This window comes from Canis aureus, chromosome 16 (genome assembly GCF_053574225.1).
Source record: "Canis aureus isolate CA01 chromosome 16, VMU_Caureus_v.1.0, whole genome shotgun sequence".
NCBI classification, from domain to species: domain Eukaryota; kingdom Metazoa; phylum Chordata; class Mammalia; order Carnivora; family Canidae; genus Canis; species Canis aureus.
This window is the reverse complement of record NC_135626.1, coordinates 58693140-58721133: the sequence shown is the minus strand read 5'-3', so window position 1 is coordinate 58721133 and position 27994 is coordinate 58693140. Positions and strand designations below refer to the sequence as shown.

Genomic DNA, 27994 nt, shown 5'->3' with positions numbered 1-27994 from the left:
GGAAAACACTGGACAGCTCAGGAACGCATCACTTTTATTTCCTGTTCTCAAAGCCAGAGGCAAACGAACATAAGCATATCCTGAGTACAGACAACTATTTAGAACCCGCCACACACCCCGACCTACGCTGGGATCAGGAAAATATCCTCCCTGTCTTTGGCCATGCTCCCTGTTTAACTCAGACTCTTAACTGGAATGCAGCTTTTCTCCCAAAACATTAAAGCCGTAAAGACCAGCAGGGGGCACCCTTCCACTGGGGGGCGGGAGCTGGCTCTGCCTCGCTGCCAGAGGGCAGGCTTCCCACCCGCCTTGGTAACTATTGTTCCAGTGCCAGGGAGCCAGACTAACTACCCCCATCTCGAACCGGCCCTGTTGAACCCAACAAACATCATGGGAACGTGCTAACCTGCTGACAAAACTAACACCCAAACTCAGCTCTCTGGAGGCTGATGCCAAATTCCTCAAAGTTTTGCTCTCTCCCAGATTGTTCTCTTTTTGGGGGAAGTGGGAAGGGAGGCAGCTGGAGAGAGGCCCCAAGGCAGAGGGCCTCCCACCTCCTCATCGGCAGAAACGCTCCAGCACGCACTGGTGGGGAGCTGGGGAGGTCTCGGCAGACGAGAAGTAGGGGTGCACAAGGGCTGCCTTGGCTGAGATCCGCTGGCTGGGGTCGTACTGCAGGAGTTGCTGTGGAGGAAGGAAGAGGGGGAGGAAAGAGATTGAGCCTTCGGGTGGCCAGGCCCAGAGAGGGGTTACCCTCAGCCCCCAGGGGTGAGTCCCAAGCCCCAGAGCAGCTGCCTTCAAACAGGAACCGCATGCACCCGCTACTTCCCAGCTCATGAGCCGTTCTGGACGCTGTCAGAACCTGGGGACAAAGAGCTCATTCTAGGGTGGCCTGGAAGTCATCCTTGTCTCCTGCAGACGAGAGGCTCAGTCCGTCTGGCCTCTTCCTCCCTGGGGTTCCCAGCCTCAGCCTACTTCTGGTTGAGACAGACTTCTCAGGGGGTGAGACAGGAACTCAGAGTCCCTAAGCCCAGCTGGGCTGTGGAAGGACCCCTTGCCTGGGAGTAGCCATGGCTGGAGGTATATGCCATCCTGCTGGCATTGGGCTGGTAGACACACACAGGCCTCTGAAAAAATGAAAATACTTCCCTGCCTTCCTCTGGCCCAACACCAGATTAAAGATGTGGCTCGGAGTCTTTGTGGGTAAGAATGGATGGCTCTGCCTGAGGCCTGGGCAGTCTGGCTTGGGCCAGCCCAACAGGTCAGGATGTGCAATAGGACAGGTGGGCTCAGACCGTGGCAGGGGCCCAGACAGCAGGGAACAGCCTCCCGGGAAGAGCAACTGCTATGGAAGGAAGCAAGCTCCCTGCCTGGGAAAGCTTACGTAGGAAGGCGACTATCGGGCCCTGGGTGGCTCAGTTAAGGGTCTGACTTCAGCTCAGGTCATGATCTCAGGGTCATGGGATCGAGCCCAAGGGTGGGCTCCCCGCTCAGCGGGGAGTCTGCTTCTCCCTCTGCCTGTTTTTGCTTGCTCTCAAAATCTTTTTTTTTTAAGATTTTATTTTAAAGATTTTATTTATTTATTCATGAGAGAGAGAGAGAGAGAGAGAGAGGCAGAGACACAGGCAGAGCTTGCAGAGAGCCTGACGCAGGACTCGATCCCGGGTCTCCAGGATCATGCTATGGGCTGAAGGCGGTGCTAAACCGCCGAGCCACCCGGGGTGCCCTCAAATAAATAAAATCTTAAAGGTAACTATTAGAGCATAAAAACAAAGCTAACTAGAAGAAAATTTTAAAAGGAAACATGAGCCCTGGACTTTTCAGGGCTGATGCCTCCAGGTTGAACCATCAATATGCACAGGGACAGGGACAAGGGAGTTGTGTTCAGGGGTCAGAAAAGAGACCAGCTGGACTCTGAAGGAGCTGGGGTGACACACGGGCTGGCTGACAGGCACTTACGTGGGGGCAGCAGGCTTTGTCGCCCTGCACTGCCTCCCACCTGTACCTACCATGAGCAGGTCCTTGCCCTCTGGTTCCAGACTGGGCACGATCTCCTCCAGCCCCTTCCTGGTCCACTTGGGGAAACTGCCCTTATAGTCAGGCAGCTGGGTGACCCCTGGCCACGTGGCTTCACTGGGTGTCCCCAGGGTCCGAAAGATTCGAAAGAGCTGGTCAATCTCAGAGTCACCAGGAAACAGGGCTCTGCGGGTCACCTGAAATGAGGAAGAGAAGGTGTGGGGCCCACTCCCTTGTCCTACAGAATCCAAAACCAGTTAAGATGTCTTTCCCAGGGCTGGGCGAAGAATCCTGCCCGTTTCTGGAATAAGGCTCGCTTTCTTAGTCCCAGAGCCAGTCCCAAACACCCCAGAAATCCACCTCTCAAGGGAGAATCAGAGTCCCATTCCCCACCCCGAGCAGGACCCTGCCTGCGGCCTCCCTGTGGCCATGCCCGTCCCTCACTCTACCATCTCAGCAAAGATGCAACCAATGCTCCAGACGTCCACAGCTGTGGAATAGAACTTGGTGCCCAAGAGGATCTCAGGGGCGCGATACCAGAGCGTCACCACCTGTGGGGGCGAGAAGCCAGTATCCTTCGGGGGGGCCGGGTGCTCGGGTGACGTCCCTTCAGCTGTCGCCCCTGCCCCGCCGTCCTGCGGTACCTCGTGGGTGTAGGTGCGCAGGGGCACCCCGAAGGCTCGAGCCAGTCCGAAGTCGGCCAGCTTGATGGCCCCCAGCTCGTTGATGAGCAGGTTCTGGGGCTTCAGGTCTCGGTGGATGACCCGATGAGAGTGGCAGAAGCTCACCCCCTGCAGCAGCTGGAAGAGGTAGCTCTGCCGAGCCGCGGCGACGCTGCCTGAGCGACTGCGGCAGGTGGGCGCGCCCGGGCCCTCCGCACCTCGCCCTCGCTACCTTGACCAGGTGCAGGGGCAGCTCGGAGGCCGGCGCCGAGTCCATGTACTTCTTCAGGTCCTGGCTGAGGAACTCAAACACCAGGTAAAGCTTCTTCTCACTGTGCACCACGTCCAGCAGCCTGACCGGGGACACGGGTCACCACGCGGCCCCAGCTGGCCCGGGGCGGCCCGGCCTCCCCACCTCCTTCCCCACCTCACCTGACGATGTTGGGGTGCTTAAGCTCTTTGAGCAGGGAGATCTCCCTGATGGCGGTGCTCGGGACGCCCTCGGTTTCCCTGCGGGGCGGGAGGGCGCAGCAGTGGAGGCCGGAGCGAGCAGGGTGCTCCCGCCCGGGGGTCACCTGTGGGTCCCGCTTTCCGGAAGTGTGCCCGGGCCACTGGCAATGGGGCGCCGAGCTCCTCAGCACACACCCGCCGAGGGCGCTGGGCAAGTGTGGCCGCGGCGGGGGGCAGGCGGGCGGCACCCGTGGGGGCACCCACGGAACCCGGGCACACTCCCAAGCGGGGGGGGGGGGGCGTAGAGCCCTGAGGGGGCAGGGGGCCGCCCTGGGCGGGGTGGCTCCGGGGCCGCGGCGGCACTCACAAATCCAGCCTGATCTTCTTGAGGGCCACAAGCTGCCCTGTCTCCTTGTTCTTGGCCTTATACACCACCCCATAGGTGCCCTCTCCGATCTTCTCTACCTTCTGGAACACATCCATGGCCGCAGAGCTGCCCAGGAAACAGAGCGCGCCTGGGGCAGTGGCCGCCACACCCAGCGCCCGGCTGCCCCCGGCCCCACGGACACGCTGCCCCGCCTCTGCCCCCCTCACCCCAGCCCTCCCCGGGCCCCGGCTACGGGGTGCAGGAGGGCCCAAACTTCCCAGCGAGCCCCTGCCTCTGCCCCGCGGGGCCCAGGCTCTGGGGGTGAAGGTACCCAGGAGGGCGGCCTGAGGGGCCGGAGTCAGCCTGAGGCAGAGGTCAGGGGTCAGGAAGAGTTTCTGGAGCCACGGTCCTGCCCCAGGCCGCAAGGCCAGGGTGAGGGGCTGGGCCCCAAATGCTGGGGGCGCTCGGCCTCCTCTGAGGGCAGAACTTTGGTGGGGCGGCCCCCCTGCATCCTGAGCCGGCCCCCCGGGCCCTGGAGGCTCCCAGAGGCTAGGAGCTCACCCCTCCGGCAAACCCCAGCCCAGAATTCACCAGAAACCCTGTGCTCTGGAGCCTCACTGCTGACAGGCTTCCTGCTCGGCGGCTCCCCCTCCTGGCCCCGGCCGGCGCTGCACCACGTGCACACAACACAAGGTCTCCCCCACTGGGGCCTTTATTCATGAGGACCTTCCAGAACCCTCCATATTCCCACACGAGGCTCAGCGCCCAGCACCACACAGCTCAGCCTCCCACGGGCTCCCGGCGAGGGGTGTGTGTGTCTGGAATGGTCCAAATTAGCAAACGTCCCCTCTTCTCTCTGGCTCCAGAGGGTGTCATTCTGAGGAAGGTCCTGGATCTTCTCTCCTCAGGCATCTCCAGTGGGCTCGGCCTCAGAAGCTGGTTGGGGGGCGAGGGAGGGCGGTTGCCAGGAACGGCCATTTGCTACCGGCTGCTGTCCCTCTCTTCCTGGTACCTCCTCTGCTCCCGCACGGCTTGTTCTAACAAGGGTAGGTTCATTCCTTCCACACAAGTCAGCACCCGGGCCTTCACCACGGAGCCTCCGTCTGAAAGACACAAGCACAAGGCACTAGCAGTGACTGAGCCCGTGTAAGCCACACACCTTACAGATGCATTCCAGCTGTTTCCCCGGACTTGCTCTCAGGCCTGAACTTTGACAGGATGAGTCTGAAGGCTGGTATGCGAGATACTGGTCACTTTTCTCTACTTGGGCTTCAGAACAGTGGGGCTGGTGCATGTGATCACACCTGTTTGGAACACGGGATGGCCTGGAAGTCCCACTTCTCCACCGAGGAAGGGCCAGGTAGATGCACCTCTACCTCTGTTCTTTGTCATCTTAATTGACACCTCTTGCCACCTTCTCTGTAGGCCCTGAGTCCCTGGGGTTGAGGAGGGGTCTCAATCACCATCCCATTTTCCCCCCTTGGCATACTGGGCCCCACTGGCATTGGAAATTGGGATCCAGGGGGAAGAGTTTGGCCTTGTAGGGCCAAGTCAACCCACCCTGGATGAGGGGCTGGGAGGTACTTCTGGCACATGCTGTGCTGACTTGATGGAAAGATTTGTCAACATGCAGGTGACACCAAGCTGGAAAGACTTCTGGGGTTTGCCCTAACAGGTTTTTTGTTAACTAGGCTCCACATGGGTGGAGAGAACAGCTCACAACCCTGAGATCAAGACCTGAGCTGAGATAGTGAGATGCTCAACTGACTCAGCCACCCAGGCACTCTGGATTTCTTTTCTTTTTTTTTCTTTCTTTTTCTTTTTTTTTCTTTTTTCATCCATGTTCTTTATGCTCTCTGGGCATGTCAACAAACATATTCAATGCTCTAGGACATTATCCTGTGTTCTTTTGATGCGGTTTTGAAAAACAGGCTCTTTTGTTAGATAGGTCATGCCTAGCTTTCCTCCTAGTCTCCTGGTCTAGGCCACTTTCTTTCCTTATTTTTTTTTCTTTTTTTAAGTACGCTCTATGACCGCACGACCCTGAGATCAAGAGTTGCACATTCTACCAACTGAGCCAGCCAGGCACCCCTAGAACCACTTTCTTGATTTAACACAGCACGGGGGCAGAATTCAGAGGGTCAGACTGTCTAGATTCCAGCCTCCAACACAGGAAGATGAACTTGTCTGAAACAGGTTACCTTTGTGTCCTCAGGTTCTGTCGGCCCTGGGGCCGGGCTGCAGAGGCTGCATGGCCTATGGAGCAGTGGGTGTGGGACACTACCCTGATCTAGCCATCAGTGTAGACTGTTGGTTCTTTCTGGAGCCCTGCGTCAGGCTCCCCACTTAGAGAGGAGTCTGCTTGAGAGTCTCCCTCTCCCTCTGCCCCTCCTGGCCCCCTCTCTAATAAAACAAATCTTTACAAAAAACACAACAACTTCCTGTATGAAGATGTTCTTAGTTATCTGACTTAATTGCGCAGAACTTTTTTTTTAGATTCATTTTATTTTAAACATTTTATTTATTTATTTGAGAGACAGAGAGAGTGTGCATGAGTAGAGAGGACCAGAGGGAGAGGGAGAGAGAATCTGAAATGGACTCAGCACTGAGCATGGAGCCTGATGCAGGTAGAACTCAATCCCACGACCCCAAGATTATGACCTGGGCTGAAACTAAGAGTCAGTGTCCAACCCACTGTGTCACCCAGGCACCCTGCACAGAACTTTTCGACTCGATGCCTATCAGCGCTTTCCTCTCGTCAGCCTGGGGAAACCCTCCATCTTAGATTTATATTGAGGAACATATTGTTTCTCCCTGTGAATGAAAAACACTATCAAACACAGGAGTGACCTTAAGAAATAGGATAATCACAAGGGACAGACTGGGCAGTCCTGTCAGAGCATCCGCAGGCCCTTGAAACTGGAATGCGAGGAACAGCATTTGAGGAAATGCTGCAGGGAGGGGAGAACAGAGTTTACAGACAAGATGACTAGGAAGTCCTGTAGAATAATTTCTTGCAAGTTTAACAAACCCAGAACAACGGAAGGACTGAATGACCAGGGCAGTGGGCAGAGGTGTGGGGAGGAAAGAGGGAAGGAGGGCCAGAGCGAGGGAGGGATACAGAGCAGAAGAGAACACTGTTATTGTTATTATCTTAATGTAGAAGAGGCTTGAGTGATTTATACTCAGAAAGGGAAGAGGCAGCAGTAACAGGTTAAGGACTCAGTTGGGAAAGCCAAGTCCCTGTGGGAGGACCGGCCGTGGGTCACAGCGCAGGGGTTGAGGAAGGGCCCTCCACCCAGACAGAAGAAAGAAGCCACAGGGGGGTGTGGACACAGGTGACTTTAGGAGGAGCTGCTGCTGCGGCCTCTGCTGGACCTGATGAAACGAGCAGGGAGGTGATGAAGTAGGGGTCTCCCGTGACAGGCAAATGTCAGAAACAGCTGTTTGTGGGTCGTGGGACAGGGTGGACGGGGACACACGGGAGGCCCCAGTGCGACAAGAGACTTTAACATCATGCTAGGAACCCACGGAGCGTGGGAACCTTCTCCATAAGCAGCAGGCAGGTGGGACCTGCAAGGGTGGAGGTTGGGGGTTCATCAGGCATCGGTGATGGAAGGTAAGTGCCAGAAACTTCCTCCAAGAAAGGGGTGGCCATGGCAGTGAGGAGGCCATGACCAGGACAGAAGGTGGGAAAAAAAGGAGGAGCCCAGAGTGCACAGGTCCTGTGAGTCACCCAGAGTCACGACTGCAGTATCAGGTGGCAGAGGTGTGGCCATGGCCATGGGAGGCAGAAGTGGGGCAGAGGTGCCTAGTGGCAGAACCGGTTGACCACAGAGGACAAAGGTGGAATGGCAAAGCCAATCTATCAGCCAGTAGGCTGCTGGGCCTGCCGCTGGGCCCTGGGAGGATGACCAGGCTCCACATGGGGACAGAGGGGAATCGCTGTCCTGGCAAAGAGAATAGGTTTCAGGCACGTCCTGGGGAAGGCCAGCGCAGAAAGAGGAGCCCTTCAGGCAGGAACAAAGGTTCCAGGCTACAACACAACAGGAAGGCCTGTAGGGGCAGGTAATAGGAGTCAGCTGGAGGAAAATCAGGCAGGTGGGATTCATGGGATTTATGGCTAGGGCTCCAGGGCAGCCTCTCGCTGTGGGCGAGGTCATCTGCAGCTGAGAGAATTCTCCCAGGGGCCCTGGAGCAGAATGGAGAGAAGACTGTGTCCCCACCCCTCAGCCCTGGGCAGGAAGGCCTCAGGCTCTGGGATGGTACCCAAAGAACAAGTCAGAGCCAGTGGATTTCTGGTATGGCATTTCTTCACCTTTGGCCTCCTTGGCTAGTTGTGTGCACAAATTTCAGGAAGGTGACTTTACTTATTTATATATATATATTTAATTTTATTTATTTAAGTAATCTTTACACCCAACATGGGGCTCGAACGCACAACCCCGAGATCAAGAGTCACATGCTCTTATGACTAAGCCAGCCAGGCGCCTCAGAAAGGTGACTTTAGTTGGCCTCTTTGCTGTCCTCAGAACTGCTCACCTTGCCACCCAACAGATCTTAGATCTGTGTCTAGTTGATGTTTGTGCCCCATGGGACTTGGGACCTGACCAGGACAAGATAGACAGAGGAGGTGTGAAGGCAGCCATGCAGGCACCCTGTAGACTAGGGACCAGCAGCCACCTCCAGGCTCGGCTCACACTCTGCCCCTCCCTCCTCATCGTTGTCTTTCCTTCCGTGTGTCAGTTTCAAACGATGAGCATGTCTTATTTAAAAATTAGAAGTTTACGGAGAAATTTTTTTTAATAGCATTTTTAAAAAATTTTTATTTATTTATGATAGTCACACAGAGTGAGAGAGAGAGAGAGGCAGAGACACAGGCAGAGGGAGAAGCAGGCTCCATGCACCGGGAGCCCGACGTGGGACTCGATCCCGGGTCTCCAGGATCGCGCCCTGGGCCAAAGGCAGGCGCCAAACCGCTGTGCCACCCAGGGATCCCAGAAATTTTTTTTAAGAAAGAAAAAACACATAGATTGTGTTTAGAAAATAATAAGAGGAAAAAAAAAAAGAAAATAATAAGAAGCGATCAAGTAGCCAGCACCCAGAGAGAATGCCGCTTGACCTGAGGCTCGATGGTTCAGGTTCAGGTTTGGGGGGTTCAGGTTTGGGGGGTGGGGGCAAGGACAGAGAGTGGTGCTGCACTGTTTGTGCCTTCCTGGCTGATGGATCTGCCTCTGCAGAGTCTGGCCTGTGGGGCAGGTCCCGGTGCTGCTGGCTGGTCCCTGCTGCGCAGCGTTCCTGCCCTGTTTTCATGGGCTGATAGCCCGATGGGAGCAGCCAGTGATAACGATCTTGCCCGGATTCATTATTTTATCAGGTCTTTTAAGGAGGTGCCTTTCGACATTTCCTGCATTTATGTCCTGGGATTCTTCTCTAAAGAACTTTTCCTCATCAACCATGAGCTGTCCCTGAACTCCAATCCATTCAGGAAAAGGCTGGGAAAAGAAGGCTTAATGCAACCAGGGGGAAGCAATCAGCCAATTTCAGACCCAAATTCTCTAATAAATGGCAAAAAAAAAAAAAAAAAAAAAGAGAGAGAGAGAGAGAGAGAGAGAGAGAGAGGAGGACAGAACTCTTACAGAGACCTGGGTTATGGAAGCCAAATGCAGTAAATGGACTTTGGATCCTGATCTGAAGTAACCAATTTTAAAAACCAATGGAGGGGAATGGAATGAACTTGGACATGGGATTAGATTTTATCAAAGGACAGCTAAAAAAAAAAAAAAAAAAAAAAGGACAGCTATGTTGTTGGGTGTGGTACTGGTAGAAGCATATGAAGCGTTTATGGGTTTGCTCTAAAGGAGGACAGCAAAATAAGTAAATAAAATGCAGGCAACAGCAGACTATGGGTCCCTGCTGAATCTGGGTGATGGGTACGGGGAGGTCCATCCTACTTTTGTGCATCATTGATTTGAAATATTAAATGTAGGGGCAGCCCAGGTGGCTCAGCAGTTTAGTGCCGCCTTCAGCCCAGGGCATGATCCTGGAGACCCGGGATAGAGTCCCACATCAGGCTCCCTGCATGGAGCCTGCTTCTCCCTCTGCCTGTATCTCTGCCTCTCTCTCTCTCTCTCTCTCTGTCTCTCATGAATAAATAAGATCTTTTAAAAAATATATTAAATTTTAAAAATTATATGTGTTGAACTTTAACAAAGTTTTTCTTAATTTTCTTCCCACAAGTAATTCTAAATGTCCCCTCCAGGTCCTGTTCTCCTCCTGGTCTGCTGTCCCACCTTTGTTTCAACCTCTCTGTATTTGCAGTCAGGCCTTAGCCTCCTGGACACTGAGCAGCAGGCTCCCAGGAGCTCCCAAGATTCACTGCAGGGCTGGAGGTACAGAAGAAAGCCTCAGGGGCAGCCCCGGTGGCTCAGTGGTTTAGCGCTGCCTTCAGCTCAGGGCCTGATCCTGGAGACCCGGGATCGAGTCCCACATCGGGCTCCCTGCATGGAGCCTGCTTCTTCCTCTGCCTGTGTCTCTGCCTCTCTCTCATTCTCTCATGAATAAATAAAATCTTAAAAAAAAAAAAGAAGAAGAATAAAGCCTCAGGTGACTTGGGCTGTAGTCAAAATGGAAATCATTTGTGCAAAGGCCCTTTGTACCCATTCCCACCCACCTTCCTCCTGCCTCTCAACATGAGGGTAGGAACTCTGTAAGCAAGTTCAAAGGCTTAAGCCTGAATAAAGATTAACTTTTATTAAATCAAAGACAATTAAAGTAAGCACCATCTAATAACATTTCATCCAGAGTTAAAAACCACCCATGACTTTTAGAAAGGATGTTGGTGGTATAAAGCAAGAAACATAAATGTTTGCATCCTTCAATAGAGCAATTCTACTTTTAGGAAACTATCCTGAAGAAATAATCAGAAAATGGACAAAGTGCATGAAGGTATTAATTTGTAGCATTTTAAATATATATTAAAATATTAAAAATATTTATTGAGGTAGATAAATTTTTAAAATTTATATATATATACACACACATATATAAAGTGTATATATATATACATATATATATATTTTTTTTTTTTTTTAAGTAGGCTCCAGGGCAGCCCAGGTGGCTCAGCGGTTTAGCATCGCCTTCAGTCCAGAGCATGATCCTGGAGACTCGGGATCGAGTCCCACGTCAGGCTCCCTGCATGGAGCCTGCTTCTCCCTCTGCCTGTGTCTCTGCCTCTCTCTCTCTCTCTCTCTGTGTCTTTCATGAGTAAATAAATAAAATCTTAAAAAAAAGTAGGCTCCAGTTCAGGGCTTGAACTCATGACCCTGAGATCAAGACCTGATCTGAAATCAAGAGTCAGATGCTTAGCCAACTGAGCCACCCAGCACCCTGATATATATATAAATATAAATAAATAAATGTTTCCACCCCCCCGGCTATAAAAGTAATACATTTTCATTGTAAAATGCTAATGAAAGTACAAAAATAACTATTATTAACATTTTGGTGAGTAATCTTTCAAATTTTATTTTTTTATATACATAAAAATGTATATCGGGGTGCCTGCTTGGCTCAGTTGACAGAGCATGCAACTCTTAATCTTGGATTTGTAAATTCAAATCACATGTTGGGTGTGGAGATTAATTACTTAAAACTAAAATCTTTTTTTTTTAATTTTTATTTATTTATGATAGAGAGAGAGAGAGAGGCAGAGACATAGGCAGAGGGAGAAGCAGGCTCCATGCACCGGGAGCCCGATGTGGGATTCGATCCCGGGTCTCCAGAATCGCGACCTGGGCCAAAGGCAGGCGCCAAACCACTGCGCCACCCAGGGATCCCTAAAACTAAAATCTTAAAAAAAATGGGGGGATCATACAATACATATTGTTTTGTAAACTGTTTTCTTAATAAGATATTGTGAACATCGGGGCGCCTGGGTGGCTCAGCTGGTTGAGAGTCTGACTCTTGATTTTGGCTCAGGTCAAGATCTCAGAGCTGTGGGATGGAGTCCCGCACTGGGCTCTGTGCTGGGCATGGAACCTGCCTGGGATTCTCTCTCCTTCTGTCCCTCCACCCCCAACTCACACATTCTTTCACTCTCTCTCAAAGAAAAAAAAAAAAAAGATACTGTGAACATCTTTTAATGTCAACTGATATAAATTTACACCATTTTTAATGGCTGCATAATATTCTACTAAATTTACACCATTTTTAATGGCTGCATAACATTCGACATAATACCATAATGTCTTTAACCAGTAAACGTACAGTATATTTTTAAGAACAAAAAAACAGAAACAATATAAACGTGCAATGATTGTGTGAACTGATATACATCTAATCTATAAAATATTATATAGCCATAAACACTGTATCTACAAAATTAAAACATGGGGAAATTAAAAACATGGGGAAATATTTACAATATAATGTGAAGCCTAAATAATCAGATACAGCATTATTTAGTATGATATCAACTATGTAAAGGAAGATGACATAGGGATGGCCAGAGAGGGAGGCAAAGAATTCATTTGAGTACCTACGTTTTTTTAATATTTTATTTATCCACAAGAGAGACAGAGAGAGAGAGGCAGAGACACAGGCAGAGAGAGAAGCAGGCTCCATGCAGGGAGCCCGATGTGGGACTTGATCCCGGGTCTCTAAGATCATGCCCTGGACTGAAGGCGGTGCTAAACAGCTGAGCCACCCAGGCTGCCCAGTACCTGGGTTTTATTTATTTTTTTATTTTATTTTATTTTATTTTTTTCTTTATGATAGTCACAGAGAAAGAGAGAGAGAGAGAGAGAGAGAGAGAGAGAGAGGCAGAGACACAGGCAGAGGGAGAAGCAGGCTCCATGCACCGGGAGCCCGACGTGGGATTCGATCCCGGGTCTCCAGGATCGCGCCCCGGGCCAAAGGCAGGCGCCAAACCGCTGCGCCACCCAGGGATCCCAGTACCTGGGTTTTAAAGAGCAACCTTCAACTCTTTTTTTTTTTCCCCAAGATTTTATTCATTTATTTGAGAGAGAGAGAGAGAGAGAGAGAGAACGAGCAGGAGCAGTGGCACAAGGAGGGGCAGAAACAGACTCCTCACTGAGCAGGGAGCCTGATGCGGGGCTCGATCCCAGGACCCTGAGATCATGACCTGAGCACCCCCAGGTGCCCTGCAGCCTTCAACTCTTGATGCTAAAGAGGTTCTCCCAGGTTGCTGGGATTCGTTCCCTTCCAGATCTCTTCCCCTGACTTCCTGGCCTGTTATTCCAGCCCTATCCTCTTTGCCTTGGTCTTCTTATCTATGGAACAGCAACAATAAGACTCAGTTTAAGACCTGGTGTGCAAATTGAAAAAGACTGAAGTAAACCGTGTAGTACCAGGCCCAGCTTGTGGTTGGCCTTCAGTAATTCATGGTTTCTCTCTCCTCTCACTTCCCTGGAGCAGGTCCACTGAGCCTGATCACATCTGTTTTCCATGAGTCCTTGAACTTTTGGGCTGCTGTGGAAGGGAAGCTAAACCCAGGGAGGGACTCCTGTTGCATCAGAAGGCAGGCCCAGGACCCAGAGTGGAAAGGACATGTGATTGATTGATTGATTGATTGACTGATTGATAAATAAATAAATAAATCCACAAGTTTACCTTGGTGTTCGAGCTCCCCAAGGACAAGGTACAGGGAGTCAATTTGGGCTTGGAACGGCTCCACTAGCTTGGTGCAGACCAGGATCTGGTGCTCGTCAGATCCATGCTGAGCTCGCAGGGTCATTCGGGATTGGGTCATGTCATAGAGGGACAACCTGCAGGTCAGAGAAAGTGCGATCATTTCTGTCCACAAACAGAACAAACTCAAAAAGCTTTAAAGGTTCTGGAAGGCCAATAAATCCATGGGCCTCTGATCAGAGAATTAAAATGGCAGCAACAAGTTCAAAAAATTGTTTTCAGTCTACACTGTGAAGATATGAATTACATGTATCACAAGGCACCTGTTTCATGAATGGTGACAAAAGTATAAACTGATATATAACCAGCACCCTAATTAAGATTTGGCCCATTCCATCACCCCCACAAGTTCTCTTGTGCCACTACTCTGAAGTCCGTCTCCCCAACTGCCACCCCAGGCAACCACTGATTTTGGTCTCTACAGGTGAGTTTTCCTACTCAAGCATCTCATATAAATCAGATCACAACAGCATCTATTCTTTTGTGTCTAGCTTCTTTCACTCAGCATAATGGTTTTATGGATTCATTTGTGCTGTTGGGTAAATCAGCAGTTTATTCCTTTTATTTGTTTGGTAGCACCCTATTGGAACTACTTTTTTAAAATTATTTATTTATTTATTTATTTATTTGATAGAGATAGAAAACAAAAGCAAACAGAGGGAGAGGGAGAAGCAGGCTCCTCACAGAGCAGGGAGCCTGACATGGGTGGAGCTCCATCTCAGGACCCTGGGATCATGACCTGAGCTGGAGGCAGACACCTAACCAACTGAGCCACCGAGGGCCCCTGCTGTAATTTTTTTTTTTTAATTTTTTTTTCCCTGCTGTAATTATTATTGAGAATTTGTTTCTCCATCCATCAGCTTGTTTGGTTTGCTTCCAGTGTTTGGCTCTTATGAATAAACTGGTATGAACTTTTGCATATAAATCTCTTGGCTGATATATGCTTTCTCTTTGGCTCTAGGGGAAATACCCAAATGGGACTACAAAGTTATATGGTCAAACTGTTAAACTCTAAAAGAAATTGCCAAATTGTTTTTCAAAATGGTTGTGCTACTTGATGCTCCCAGCAGCAATGTGTGACGGTTCTAGTTACTCCACATCCTGGCTGGTACTTGGTATGGTCAGTCTTTTTAATTTTAGCCATCCTAGTGGGCACAAATATCATTGTGGTTTTATTCTATTTTTTAAAAATTTTTATCACCATTATAATTATTTTTTAAAGATTTTATTTTTTTTATTTTTTTTTAATTTTTATTTATTTATGATAGTCACACACAGAGAGAGAGAGAGGCAGAGACATAGGCAGAGGGACAAGCAGGCTCCATGCACCGGGAGCCCGATGTGGGATTCGATCCCGGGTCTCCAGGATCGCGCCCTGGGCCAAAGGCAGGCGCTAAACCGCTGCGCCTCCCAGGGTTCCCTAAAGATTTTATTTATTATTGATTGATTGATTCATGAGAGGCACAGAGAGAGAGGCAGAGACACAGGCAGAGGGAGGAGCAGGCTCCCTGCAGGGAGCCCAGTGCAGGATTTGATCCCCAAAACTCTGGGATCATGAACTGAGCCGAAGGCAGATGTTCAACCGAGCCACCCAGGTGCCCTATTATTATTTTTTAAATATTTTATTTAAATTCAATTTTCCAACATATAGTATAACACTCAGTGGTCATCTCATCATGTGCCCTCAATGCCCATCACCCATTTACCCCATCCCCCTGAGCTCCCCCAGGTGCCCTGCAACCTTCAACTCTTGATGCCAAAGAGGTTCTCCTAGGTTGCTGGGATTCTTTTTTTTTTTTTTTAAAGATTTTATTTATTTATTCATGAGAGACACAGAGACAGAAAGAGAGGCAGAGACACAGGCAGAGGGAGAAGCAGGCTCCATGCAGGGAGCCTGACGTGGGACTCGATCCCGGGACTCCAGGATCACAACCCAGGCCAAAGGCAGGCGCTAAACCGCTGAGCCACCCAGGGATCCCCGGTTGCTGGGATTCTTTCCCTTCCAGATCTCTTCCCCTGACTTCCTGGCCTGTTTTGATTTGCATTTCCCTGTGACTAATGATGTTGAATCTTTTCATGTGTTTATTGTCCATTTTTGTGCTTGTGTATATTATATATATATATATATAGTCATATGCAAAATTGTTTACTTTTTGCATGACTGCTACGTGGTGAGGATATATATATATATATATATATCCTCTTTTGTGAAGTGTTTCTTCAAGTCTTTTGCCCTCCTCCTTTTTAACATTCAGGAATGTATGCTCTTCCCTTCCACTTTTACTTATATATAACTGAAATATAATAAACTATACATATTTAAGGTACACAATTTGACATCTGACATTGTTTACCCTTGAGAAACTGTCAAAACAATCAATAATGAACATATAGTTTCAATCACCCTAAGAACTTCCCTCTTGCATTTTTGTAATACTCCTACCCACCATACCCAGGCAATCCTTGCAGGCAATTAGCTTGCTTTTTTCCCCCCACTATTGATGTTTTTTGCATTTTCTAAACCTTTGCATAAATGGAGCCATACAACATGTAATTGGGCGGGGGGGGGCTTGGTTTATTTTTTTAAGATTTCATTTTTTTTAATGCAATCTCTACACCCAACATGGAGCTCGAACTCACAACCCTGAGATCAAGAGTCACATGTTCTATGGACTGAGCCAGCCAGGTGTCCTGTTAGATGTATGTTTAGCTTTTAAAAAAACTGTAGGCTAAAAGAAACAAAAACAAAAACAAAAACAAAAAACAAAAAACAAAACCTGTAGGCTGTTTTCCAAAAGAGCTAGAAACATTGCCACCAGGAGTGCACAGGAGTTCTAGTGGCCCCAAACCCTCCTCAGCACTTGGTTTCTTCACTCTACTGGGGATATAGGAGAAGAATCTCATTATGGTTTTAATTTGCACTTTCCTGATAATGCTATATTTAATGTTGTGTGAACACACACCCATCCACATATTCATGTACCTACTACTCATGAATGTGTCTAAATTAATCACCAGAGGTTAGCAGTGGCTGTCCAGACAGTGGGATTCCAGGTGATTTTTGCTTGCTTTCTTTACACTTTGTGGATTGCCTACATTTTTTTCCAGTGAAAACATATTAATGTTTTGGCATTTAAAAAATAAGTAGACAAGGGGTCCTGACTACCTGTCAGGGGAGCATGTGACTCTTGATCTTGGGGTCGTGAGTTCAAGCCCCATGTTGGGTGTAGAGATGACTTGATCAAAGAAAACTTTAAAAATTAAACAACAAAAAAAACCCTTATAATAACACTATTTTAATTGTTTTTTTTTCTGGCAGGAGGTGGGGTGGGAGGTACTGAAACACCCTCCTACCACATGATGAAGAAACCATTCTCACCTGCCGAATGTTCTCAGCGCGCCCCCATCGGGAACTTGGCCAGCACTGACTTCCCAGGGGAAGTAATAGATCCCAGGTTTGGGCAGCATCCCAAATAGTGGAGAGGGATTTTTGAAGATTCCTGACAAACCAAAAAGAACACAAGACTATGGTTAACAGAAACCTGAGACCAGCAACACCTGAAAGGCTAGTTCCAGTGAGTGGTAGTTTAGTATCAAAAACATTTTTTGAGGGCTTAGTGGTTGAGCATCTGCGTTTGGCTCAGGTCGGGATCCCAGGGTCCGGGATCAAGTCCCGCAGGGGGCTCCCTGCAGGGAGCCTGCTTCTCCCTCTGCCTATGTCTCTGCCTCTCTCTCTGCATCTCTCATGAATAAAATCTTAATATATATATAAAAGATAAAAGCACCTGAGTGCCACAGTCAGTTGGATATGTGACTCTTGGTTTCAGCTTGGGTCATGATCTCAGGTGATGGTACTGAGCCCCATGTCAGGTTTCCTGTTCTACAGAGTCTGAGACTCTCTCTCTCTCCCCCTCTGCCCCTTGAGCCCCTCCCCCATGCATTCACACCGCTTCTCTCTCAAATAGTAAATAAATCTTTGCAAAAAAATATACGGGGAGAACTGTTGTCCCACTCCAATCCCTATGCAACCCATTCCCACCCTGATCCCCCGAGGAGGGGTCTATAAAAGGGCAGATGGTCACTCACGATCTCTGTCACAACTATTCAATGCAGCCATTACAGTATGAAGACAGTCGCAGAGAATACAAAGAAATGTGTGAGGCTTTTTCCTTAAACTTTATTTACAAAAACATGCAATGAGCTGGATCTGACCTGTGTTGAAAGTCTGCCAACCCTGGCCCTTAAAGAAAACCATTTTTATTCATTTTTTATGTAACCAGTGTTTCATTATGCAAATAAAAACAAAGATAAGTAGATATTTATTTCCCCTCTATACTATAAATTAAAAAAAATACTTTATGTATTTATTTGAGAGTAAGCATAAGACAGTATAGGGGGAGGAACAGAGGGAGAGAATTTCAAGCGGACTCCACACCCAGCATGCAGCCAGACTCCAGGCTCAATCTCACAACCCTGAGATCATGATCTGAGCTGAAATCAAGAGTAGGATGCTTAACCGACTGAGCCACCACACGCAACTCCTTCCTCTATACTATATATGGTGTTCCGTATTTTAATTTTTTTCACTTAATATATTATGGCATTCTTTCATTGTTGTATATAAAGGGAGTCTTCCTTTCTTTTTTAGGAGGCTCCACACTGGGTGTGCGCAGGGCATGAACCCATGACCTCGAGATCAAGACCTGAGCTGAAATCAAGAGTCGGACACTCAACTGACAGAGCCATCCAGATGCCCCTGCAAGTTTTTTAAAATATAAATCTAGGGCACCTGGGTAGCTAAGTAGATTAAGCATCTGCCTTTGGCTTGGGTCATGGTCCCAGGGTCCTGGGATTGAGCCCTTCATGGGGCTCTCTGCTCCGTAGGGGTCTGTTTCTCCCTCTGCCACTTCCCCTGCTTGTGCTCTCTCTCTCTCTCCCTCTTTCTCTCTCTCTAATAAATAAATAAATGATCTTTAAAAAATAAACTTAAAACTATCTTTTTTTTTAAAAGATTTTATTTATTTATTCATGAGAGACACAGAGAAAGAGGCAGAGACACAATCAGAGGGAGAAGCGGGAGCCCAATGCAGGCTTGATCCCGGAACTCCAGGATCATGCCCTGAGCCGAAAGCAGATGCTCAACTGCTGAGCCACCCAGGCATCTCTAAAACTATCCTAAAATATAGTTTATTTAAAAAAATGAAGACTAAAACTCTAAAACTCTAAAATTCTAAAATTTCTTTAAAAAACTGTATCCTAAAATACAGTTTATTTAAAAAAATGTACCCGGGTGGCTCAATCGGTTGGGCATTCAACTCTTGATATCAGCTCAGGTGTTGATCTCAGGGTTGTAAGATCAAGCCCCTCATAGGGCTCCCCGTTGGGCATGGAGCCTAGTTAAGATTCTCTCTCCCTCTGCCTCTCCCCACCTCTAAAAAAAGCAACCAAACCTGTAAAGATGGTATATCATACCCAGTTTTCCCTATAATTAACATCTTATGTTAGTATGACACATTGGTCACAATTAATGAACCTGTATCAATGTGTTATTAACACCACACTTCATTTGGATTCCTTTAGTTTTTTTCCCGGATGCTTCTTTTTGGTCCATAGTCTCTTCCAGACTACCACATTATATTCAGTTGTCTCTTTAGATTCCTCCAAGCTGTGACAGTTGCTCAGACTTTCCTTGCTTTTTGGCATTGAGAGGTTTTTGGTTTTTTTTTTTTTTTTTAAGATTTTATTTATTTATTAGAGACACAGAGAATGAGAGAGAGGGAAAGGCAGAAACACAGAGGGAGAAGCAGGCTCCATGCAGGGAGCCCGATGGGGACTCGACCCTGGGACTCCAGGATCACGTCCTGGGCTGAAGGCAGTACTAAACTGCTAAGGCTGCCCTGGGCTTGAGAGTTTTGAAGTGTACTACTCAGGTATTTTGTAGAATGACCTTCAGTTTCAGTTTGTCTGATGTTTTTCTCATGGTTAGACTAGGGTTGACCTTTTGTTAGTAATTTTAAGAAAACACTGGTTAAATAAGTCACGTAATAATGATGCATGGGACACTTGGCAGGCTTTTTAAGATGAGACATTGTAGGCACTCATATGGCAAGATCTCCAAGATAGACCATCAGCAAAAAAGGTATGGAGCAGCCATGTACATGTAATATGTATATCTGTGTAAGTGTGAAAGAACACTCCAGAACATGAGGATCCACATGTAGAAAATGTTAGAGAAGTAGGGATTCTGGAATAGATATCAGTGACGATGGGATGGCCAAGGGTGATAGCTTGAGCTGCTCAATGGGATAAACCGAGACAGAAACACAGAAAATGGTAATTAAATCATCCCAAGTAAGACCCTTGCAGAAGCCAGATGACACAGCTTTAGTGCACAAGTTTAATGTTAGGGGCACCTGGGTGGCTCAGTTGGTTAAGTGTCTGACTTTTGATCTCAGCCCAGGTCTTGATCTCAGGGTTGTGAGTTCAAGCCCCACACTGGGCTCTGCGCTGGGCATGGAGCTTACTTAAAAAAAAAACCAAAGGCAGCAGCAGCTTAATGTTACCTAGAACCTTGTACAATTGGCTTTAGTATCCTCTAACAAGGTCATTGGGCAGTGTTACTGGTCAAAGGACATTTCAAGACAGTGGGTACAGAACAGCAGCACAGGGCAATTGGCCAAGTCCCAGTCCTACTGCCCTAAGTGCAGATGCTCAGTATCCCTGCGACCAGGGAGTACACCTGTTCTTTCTTGTCCCCAGAAATGAGAGAGCCCCCTAATAATTTTTGGCAAGAGAGAGAAGCAAAAAGTTAAAACCAAAAATCCAAAAATCAGCCAAGAAAAGAGAAAATGTATTGGTTCCAGTATTGGATAAAGGGGACAATTCTGTTCAATCTAGCAAAAAGGTGAAAACTTAGAATCCTTATTTTATTTTATTTTAAAGATTTATTTAGGGATCCCTGGGTGGTGCAGCGGTTTGGCGCCTGCCTTTGGCCCAGGACGCGATCCTGAAGACCCGGGATCGAATCCCACGTCAGGCTCCCGGTGCATGGAGCCTGCTTCTCCCTCTGCCTGTGTCTCTGCCTCTCTCTCTCTCTGTGTGTGACTATTATAAATAAATAAAAATTAAAAAAAAAAAAAAGATTTATTTATTTATTCAGAGAGAGAGAGAGGCAGAGACACAGGCAGAGGGAGAAGCGGAATCCATGCAGGAAGCCTGACGTGGGACTCAATCCCGGGTCTCCAGGATCACACCCCAGGCTGCAGGCGGCACTAAACCGCTGCGCCACTGGGGCTGCCCTAGAATCTTTTTTAAAATGTAATTTTTCTAGGGGCACCTCAGTGGCTTAGTTTAGTCAGTTAAACGTGTGACTCTTGGTTTCAGGTAGGGTCATGCATGATCTCAGGGCCCTGGGATTGAAACCTGCGTTGGGTTGTGCTCAGTGGCGAGTTTACTTGAGGATTCTATCCCTCTGCTCCTCCCTCCACCCCTCTTTAAAATAAATACATCTTTTCATTTATTTTTTAAAAGTGTTTTATTTATTCATTTGAGATAGAGAGAGAGAGAGCAAGAGAGAACACACATACATGCATGAGTGGAGGGGAGAGGCAGAGACAGAGGGAGAAACAGATTCCTCACTGAGCAGGGAGCCCAACCTGGGGCTTGATCCCAGGACCCGGAGATCATGACCTGAGCTGAAGGCAGATGCTTAACCATCTGATCTTAACCATAAATCTTAAAAACAAAAAGTAATTTTTCTACTCTCAAGTACTACACATACTATAAGTTAAACTATAAGTAACTACACCATTAATTTTATTTTTTGAATTATCATACAGCAGAATTGACTTTTTGGAGGGGTATATGCTTTTGCAAATTTCAACCTCATTGATTTTTTAAAGTTTATTTATTTAAATAATCTCTATACCCAACATGGGGCTCACACCCACAACCTCAAGATCAAGACTAGCATGCTCTTCTGACTGAACCAGCCAGGTGCCCCATCACTGATTATTTGTTCTTTAAAAATATATATATATATATATATATATATATATTTTTTTTTTTTTTTTATTTGAGAGAAAGCGAGTGAGCGCACATGAGTAGGACAAGGGGCAGAGGCAGACGGAGAGCGAGAGGGAGAAGCAGACTCCCCACTGAGCAAGGAGCCCAACTTGGAGTTCAATCCCAGGACCCTGAGATCATGACCTGAGCTGAAGGCAGACACTTAACTGACTGAGCCACCAGGTGTCTGGATTTTTTATTTTATTAATTTTTAAAAATATTTATTTATTTGGGGGTGGGGGGAGGTGAGAGCAGAGGGAGAGAATCATCAAGCCGACAACCCTATGAGTGCAGAGCCCAACACAGGGCTCAATCCCTCGACCCAGGAGATCATGACTTGAGCCAAAACCAAGAGCCAGATGCCTAACCAACTGAGCCACCCAGGCTTCTCTGATTTTTTTTTCAATCATAAGTTACTATGTGTTTATTAAAACACTTCTGTTAATTTACAATAAACACAGTTGGTTCCGTAAATTATTATCCATATATCATCAGACATCCAAAGAAGTTTCTGAGATCTATCAAGACTGGCTTTTCTTATGGCTTAGCCAGGCTTCAAGCACTGTCTTTACAAGTCTGAGTAATGGCATAACCTGTACTTCAGAGCCTTGTCCTTTTCATTCCCCAAGGCAAAACATCTACTCCTGGGAGAAAAAGTCTACATTATGAATAAGAAAAACAGTCCTCTTTTTTTAATGACTGGGAAATTTGAAAATACCATGCAGGAAGGATGGTGACTCGATCTGATTGCTTCTTTCATTTTTTTTTCTGAGGCAATTACTAAGATTTCTGTAGTAGAATTGAAGGTCAGATTGAAGGTCAGGGAAGTAACACCTGTAACTATGTTCATTATAGCTTTTATCAGCTTTGGGTTTCTTTCTTGGAGATAAGAATCTTGATTGTGTATGTTTAGTATTCCACAATTAGAACAGATTACCAGTTTATTATAACAGGATAAAAGTTAGGAATAGTTAGATAGAAGAGATGTGTCAAGCCCCCCTACTCTCTAGGAGCACAACACTGTCTCAGCCCATTCCTGAAGCCACTCATAAATGTTTTTAAAGCTGCAATTCTTTGTTAGCTGATATTGCACAATGAGTCTTCAACATTAAAACCCAAGTTACACCACACGATGTGAACTATGCCCCTCCCGCCGCAAAGATTTTATCCTGTGGGGATTATCACAGATTTTATTTTATTTTCTTATTTTTTTTTAATTTTTATTTATTTATGATAGTCACACACACACATTGAGAGAGAGAGAGAGAGAGAGAGAGAGAGGCAGAGACATAGGCAGAGGGAGAAGGCTCCATGCACCGGGAGCCCGATGTGGGATTCGATCCCGGGTCTCCAGGATCACGCCCTGGGCCAAAGGCAGGCGCCAAACCGCTGCGCCACCCAGGGATCCCTATCACAGATTTTAAATATAATCTCAACTACATGAATTTTACTAAATAAAAGGATAGTTTTACAATGTTTTGAAAAGTTTTGCAATCATCAGGGTAAAAAGATATTCAGGGAAGAATAATCAATGAATATTACACGTACTAGGTAACAGTCTGATGAGGAACAGGATATTTACATGATTTCAACATATCTGCCCATGGATTACCTATTAATTAGAAAGAGAAAAATGATCCCCTTCACAGTCAAGGAACTTAGCAAATATGACCTTCGTGTACTAACTGGATATGATGCACTGACACAGACACATGGTTTTTGTGGTATTCTTGCAAAAAATACATAATCTGAATCTAATCATGAAGAGATATCAGACATTTGAAATGAAGGACACTATAGAGCTGGCTTACTGACTTCAAACGTGTCAGTCACAGAAGACAAGATGCTCCACCTAAAAGAGATTAAGATGAAGACAGGTCAGAGCGATGTGGATAGAAACTGAGGAACACCAAGAACTGCCAGCAAACTATCAGAAGCTGAGAGAAAGGCAAGGAGCATATTCTCCCTCACAGCCTCAGAAGGATCCAAAGCTGGGGATCCCTGGGTGGCGCAGCGGTTTAGCGCCTGCCTTTGGCCCGGGGCGCGATCCTGGAGATCCAGGATTGAATCCCACATCGGGCTCCCGGTGCATGGAGTCTGCTTCTCCCTCTGCCTATGTCTCTGCCTCTCTCTCTGTGTGTGTGTGTGTGACTATCATAAATAAAAATTAAAGAAAATTAAAAAAAAAAAAAGAAGGATCCAAAGCTGTCTACATCTGGACTTCTGACCTCCCCCAACTATGACACAATGTCTGTTATTTAATACACCTAGTCTGTGGTACTTTGTTACAGCAGCCTAGGAAACTAATACAACTGAATATAATTCATGATCTTGGATGGGATCTCAGGTGCAGGAGACAAAGGACATTGTTGGACAACTATAATTCATGAAAAGGTTTGTAGATTATGGTGTGGTATCAAAAGTATTGTATTTCCTTCATTTGATAATTGCTGTTCTACTGTTCTTTTTGGCCATGTCTGTGGGTCCTGAGAAGGAGAGGCAATAGGCACAGGTGGGTGACGTTTTACCAGAACCAAGTCCTGTGGCTCTACTATGACCTCCGAGTCACCCCCACTCTGTCCCCAACAGCACGGCTGTCTTCCATCTGCTCAAGCCCACCAGTCACTCTTGATGCCTCCCTATTCTCATGGTCTCATCTGACTGGTCACAAATTTCTGCTAGTTCTACATCACAATACATACTGAATTGATGCACTTCACTCCCTCCAAGCCACTCCAGTCCAAGCTTTCATCGGCTTCAAAATTGGTCTCTTTGTTTCCACTATTTTCCTTCTATTGTTCCCTTTCTTGTAACAACCAGTGATATTTTTAAATTTTTTTTAAGATTTTATTTATTTATTCATGAGACATGCTAAACCGCTGAGCCACCCGAGCTGATATTTTAGAGTGCTATTTTATTTTTTTTTTAAATTTTTTTTTTTATTTATTTATGATAGTCACAGAGAGAGAGAGAGAGAGAGGCAGAGACATAGGCAGAGGGAGAAGCAGGCTCCATGCACCGGGAGCCTGACGTGGGATTCGATCCCGGGTCTCCAGGATCGCGCCCTGGGCCAAAGGCAGGCGCTAAACCACTGCGCCACCCAGGGATCTGCTATTTTAAAATGGAAACGAAAAAAAAAAAAAAAGAAAAAAAAATAATAAAATAAAATAAAATGGAAACGATGCCGAAGGGAGTATTTTCTGCCAGAACCTCAGCCTGAATCTAACAATGTCTCTAGGTAAAACCAACAGCTTACAGCAAATACAGAAACAGAGAAACGTGTTAAAGATACCATAGAGATGGCAAAATCCAGATTGTGGGAAATTCAATACAAAAAAAATGACCCAATTCTTTCTTTTCTTTTTTTCTTTAGAAGTAGGCTCCACAGCCAGCATGAAGAACAACATGGGGCTTGAACTGAGGACCCTGAGGTCAAGACCTGAGCTGAGATCAAGAGTCACACACTTAACTGACCAAACAACCCAGGCGCCCCGACCTAGCTTTTTCAACAAATAAGTTGAAGAAAAAAATTATAGAGTGGAAACCTATATATTAAAAGAGGGTTAAGATTCTTATCAGCTACAATGGGTAGACTTTGTTTGGACCTTGATTTGAACAAACCAATGGCAGACAATTTTTTTATGAAATATTTGAATATTGATTACAATGACAAGAAATTGTTAATATACCCAAGTGTTATAAGGGTATTAGGATTGTGTTAAATTGTTTAAAGATAAAAAAAAAAATTGTTTAAAGATATATACTAAAAGTACTTATGAATATGATATCAGATATGCTTAAAATTAACATGGAGGGGAACTGGGTGGAGGTACAGTGGATAATCCTTGGACCTGGGTGAAAAGTAGATGGGTTTTTTTGTATTATTCCTTCTACCTTCGTAGATGTTTAAACCCTTTGAACATTTCCACAATAAAATGTTTAAAAGTGAAAAAAAATAAAAGTTTAAAAATGTAAATCAGATCACATGATCCCATTAAAAATCTATTAAAGAGGGGATCCCTGGGTGGCGCAGCGGTTTGGCGCCTGCCTTTGGCCCAGGGCACAATCCTGGAGACCCGGGATCGAATCCCACATCGGGCTCCCGGTGCATGGAGCCTGCTTCTCCCTCTGCCTGTGTCTCTGCCTCTCTCTCTCTCTGTGACTATCATAAATAAATAAAAATTAAAAAAAAAAAATCTATTAAAGACTTCCTATTATAAATTCCTATTAAAACTGAAAGTCTCTGTGTTGGCCCGCAGTGCCACAAGGGATCTGCACCTGGCCTACCTTTCAGCTTTCATTGGCCATCACGCTTCCTCACCCTCGGGACCTGCACACTGCTTCTCCTCAGGCTTGAGCAGCCTTCCCCAGACCTTCACAGAACTGTTTCTCTTTCCCCCTTTAGGTCCCAGGTCATCCTCCTCTTCCTCAGCAAGGCCATCCCTGCCCACCCTATCTAAATTAGCATTCTCCAACCCCAGTCACTCTACCCACTTAGCTTGATTTATTTTCTTCATTGCATTTTCCTAAATGGTAGAATTTCAAAGAGTGTGATTTGTCCACTTGTTTCACGCCCCCGTCTCCCACTAGACTGACTATCAGCTCCATGAGGGCATTATTCCTCAGTGTATTCTCCGTGCCTAAAACCGCGTCTGGGACATTATTAAATATTTATTGAATAGATGAATGTACTCATGAAGACCATCTACACCCCACTTAGCCTGGACACAGAGAACCCAAACCACATCTTACTGCTTCCATTAACGGGACTTTGTGGTCCTCTGCCTTCATTAGCACTTTTGTTGTTGTTGTTGTTGTTACTCTTCTTGACTGTCCAGCCCAGGCAAATGGCTTGATCATCAACAGCAGTTTGCCCACTGAGATTATCTGAATTCCCTTGCCTTGATGTTTCCACCAATTTTCTACTGTTATACAGGGTTCTTACCAAACCCTGGACTGACAGACACATCTTAGACCAGACTTCCAACTCTTAATAAATTCTGGCCTTATTTTCTCCTGAGACACTGCCAAAGCTTTGCCAAGTAGCGCCTTTCCTTACCTGAGTAAGCAATCACCCCACATTTGTCTTATGATGTTGTGTCAGCGGTATCTAAAGAGCGGGCTTTGGATCAGGACAACAGTCCAAACACAGCAGCCAAACTAACTATTTTAAAGCTTGGGGGGCGGGGGAGGGAGGTATTAAAAACACAATCAGTAACAGTGCCTTGCCCTGATATATTGGAATCTGGGGCAAAAGGAAAAATCAGTGAATGCTGATTCACTCTAAGTTCAAGTAAATGAATTGTCTTCATTCATCTTGACCAGTGCTCCCTTAAATTATATCAGAGGTGAATGCCTCACTTACTTTGCTCCATTCCCAGTACTGTTACTAAAAACTGATGCTATAAATAAGAGTATGAAGTGCATAGTTTTCCAAAACAGTGGATTCGTATGCTGTTTAAAGTCATAAGGGTGAGGGATCTCTGGGTGGCGCAGCGGTTTGGCGCCTGCCTTTGGCCTAGGGCGCAATCCTGGAGACCCAGGATCGATTCCCACATCGGGCTCCCGGTGCATGGAGCCTGCTTCTCCCTCTGCCTGTGTCTCTGCCTCTCCTTCTCTCTCTGTGACTATCATAAATAAATAAAAATTAAAAAATATATATTTAAAAAAAAAAGTCATAAGGGTGAGTTAGGGAGAAATAAAAGGAGATGGTGTAGAGTGCTCGGTCTTCATCACAGTGGTGTGAAGTCAAAAGGTCACTAAAAACGAACAAATCAAGAGCTAGCATGTATTTTATGTAGTTGTTTTGGAATCAGAATTTTAAAAATGGTTGAAAGTGGCTGCCTCTGAGGATGGGGAGCTTTCGCTTTTCATTACAGTTTCTCCGAGGCTAGGTTTCCTAAACGTGGACATCTGTCACTTCGATGACGATACGGTGACGACTGTGGAAGCAAAAAAAGCCGGGACTCCAAGACCTCTCAACGGCCGGCTCGGTCACATTCTGGTCCACACCCACCCCTCGACCGGGGAGGCGGCCCGCATTCCCACGCCCAGCTCCCCGAAGCCATTCCTTCTGGCAACAAGGATGCCATTATCTTAACAAAAGATAAGCGGAGGCCTCATCCCAGTGCGGCTTTTGTCCTCCTTCCCGTGTCCAATCTGGGAGGATCTGAGGAAACCCTACGACAACAGTCCGGGGCAACGCCGCGCGGTCCAGAGGCTCGACCTCCCCACGTCGCGCCCCACCCCCACCCCAACCCCTCCCACCCCCACCCAATCCCCAGTCAAGGACCTTCAGTCCTCGGGCGGTCTCCGCACGCGAACCCGGAAGCGGCGGGCCCGGCGAGTCCCACGGCGCAGGCGCACTCCTCCTCAGCCGCATCGTCCCGCCCCTTCCCTACCTTCTCGCCGACCTGTCAGGGCGTCGCGGCGGCCTCGGGTTCCCGTTTTCCGCCCCGCGCGATCATGTGACGACGGAGGGGCGGGCTACCAGGAGCGCCTGGCTTTCTCCCCCAGCGCCCGCCACCGCTCCCCAGGGCAGTTTCCCGACGGTCTTCCAGGGTTTCCTCCCCGGCCGGGGGTCGCTGCGGGGCTCCCCTGGACGAGGCCGGGGGACGCCTCAGTCCGGCGCAGGCCGCAGTCACGGCGCGCACGCCGGCGCCGCGGGGAACCAGAAGGGGCGGGGCGAGCGGGGGCGGGGCGAGCGGGGGCGGGGCGAGCGGCG

At 47.2% G+C, this 27994-nt stretch overlaps 2 protein-coding genes across 9 annotated transcripts; both read right to left on the bottom strand.

Moving 5' to 3' along the window:
* Window positions 1–17: 17 nt before the first annotated feature.
* Window positions 18–4194, bottom strand: CDK3 (cyclin dependent kinase 3). 4 transcript variants are annotated; one of them, XM_077854299.1, is made up of 8 exons: window positions 4087–4194; window positions 3496–3621; window positions 3111–3188; window positions 2911–3031; window positions 2661–2831; window positions 2466–2567; window positions 2010–2213; window positions 18–684 (listed from the first exon to the last, which is right to left on the bottom strand). In XM_077854299.1, the coding sequence occupies exons 2-8, from the start codon at window positions 3609–3611 to the stop codon at window positions 559–561; spliced, it is 918 nt and encodes a 305-aa protein (XP_077710425.1). In that variant the 5' UTR covers window positions 3612–3621; window positions 4087–4194; the 3' UTR covers window positions 18–558. The 4 variants fall into 4 exon arrangements, with proteins under 4 accessions (XP_077710425.1, XP_077710424.1, XP_077710423.1 ...); XM_077854298.1 differs by having other exon boundaries at window positions 4057–4115; XM_077854297.1 differs by lacking the exon at window positions 4087–4194 and having other exon boundaries at window positions 3496–4034.
* Window positions 4185–27950, bottom strand: TEN1 (TEN1 subunit of CST complex). Of its 5 annotated transcripts, none has more exons than XM_077854305.1 (5): window positions 27563–27950; window positions 23086–23122; window positions 16586–16706; window positions 13129–13283; window positions 4185–4598 (listed from the first exon to the last, which is right to left on the bottom strand). In XM_077854305.1, the coding sequence occupies exons 3-5, from the start codon at window positions 16672–16674 to the stop codon at window positions 4477–4479; spliced, it is 366 nt and encodes a 121-aa protein (XP_077710431.1). In that variant the 5' UTR covers window positions 16675–16706; window positions 23086–23122; window positions 27563–27950; the 3' UTR covers window positions 4185–4476. The 5 variants fall into 5 exon arrangements, with proteins under 5 accessions (XP_077710431.1, XP_077710428.1, XP_077710430.1 ...); XM_077854302.1 differs by lacking the exon at window positions 27563–27950 and adding an exon at window positions 26330–26367 and having other exon boundaries at window positions 23082–23122; XM_077854304.1 differs by lacking the exon at window positions 23086–23122 and having other exon boundaries at window positions 27563–27949.
* Between the last annotated feature and the right edge of the window lie 44 nt (window positions 27951–27994).

Bases quoted from the DNA above. Each gene is read 5' to 3' on its own strand.
- CDK3 (XM_077854299.1), bottom strand. From the start codon at position 3,611: ATGGATGTGTTCCAGAAGGTAGAGAAGATCGGAGAGGGCACCTATGGG. The intron at 2,568-2,660 runs GTACCGCAGGAC...TCGCCCCCACAG, and splicing joins TGCGCACCTACACCCACGAG to GTGGTGACGCTCTGGTATCG. The intron at 2,214-2,465 runs GTAGAGTGAGGG...TCCTCATTTCAG, and splicing joins GTTGCATCTTTGCTGAGATG to GTGACCCGCAGAGCCCTGTT.
- TEN1 (XM_077854302.1), bottom strand. From the start codon at position 26,352: ATGTGGGGTGATTGCTTACTCAG. The intron at 16,707-23,081 runs GTAAGCCAGCTC...TTGGTTTGTCAG, and splicing joins GACTGACACGTTTGAAGTCA to GAATCTTCAAAAATCCCTCT. The intron at 13,284-16,585 runs GTGAGAATGGTT...TCTGACCTGCAG, and splicing joins GCGCTGAGAACATTCGGCAG to GTTGTCCCTCTATGACATGA.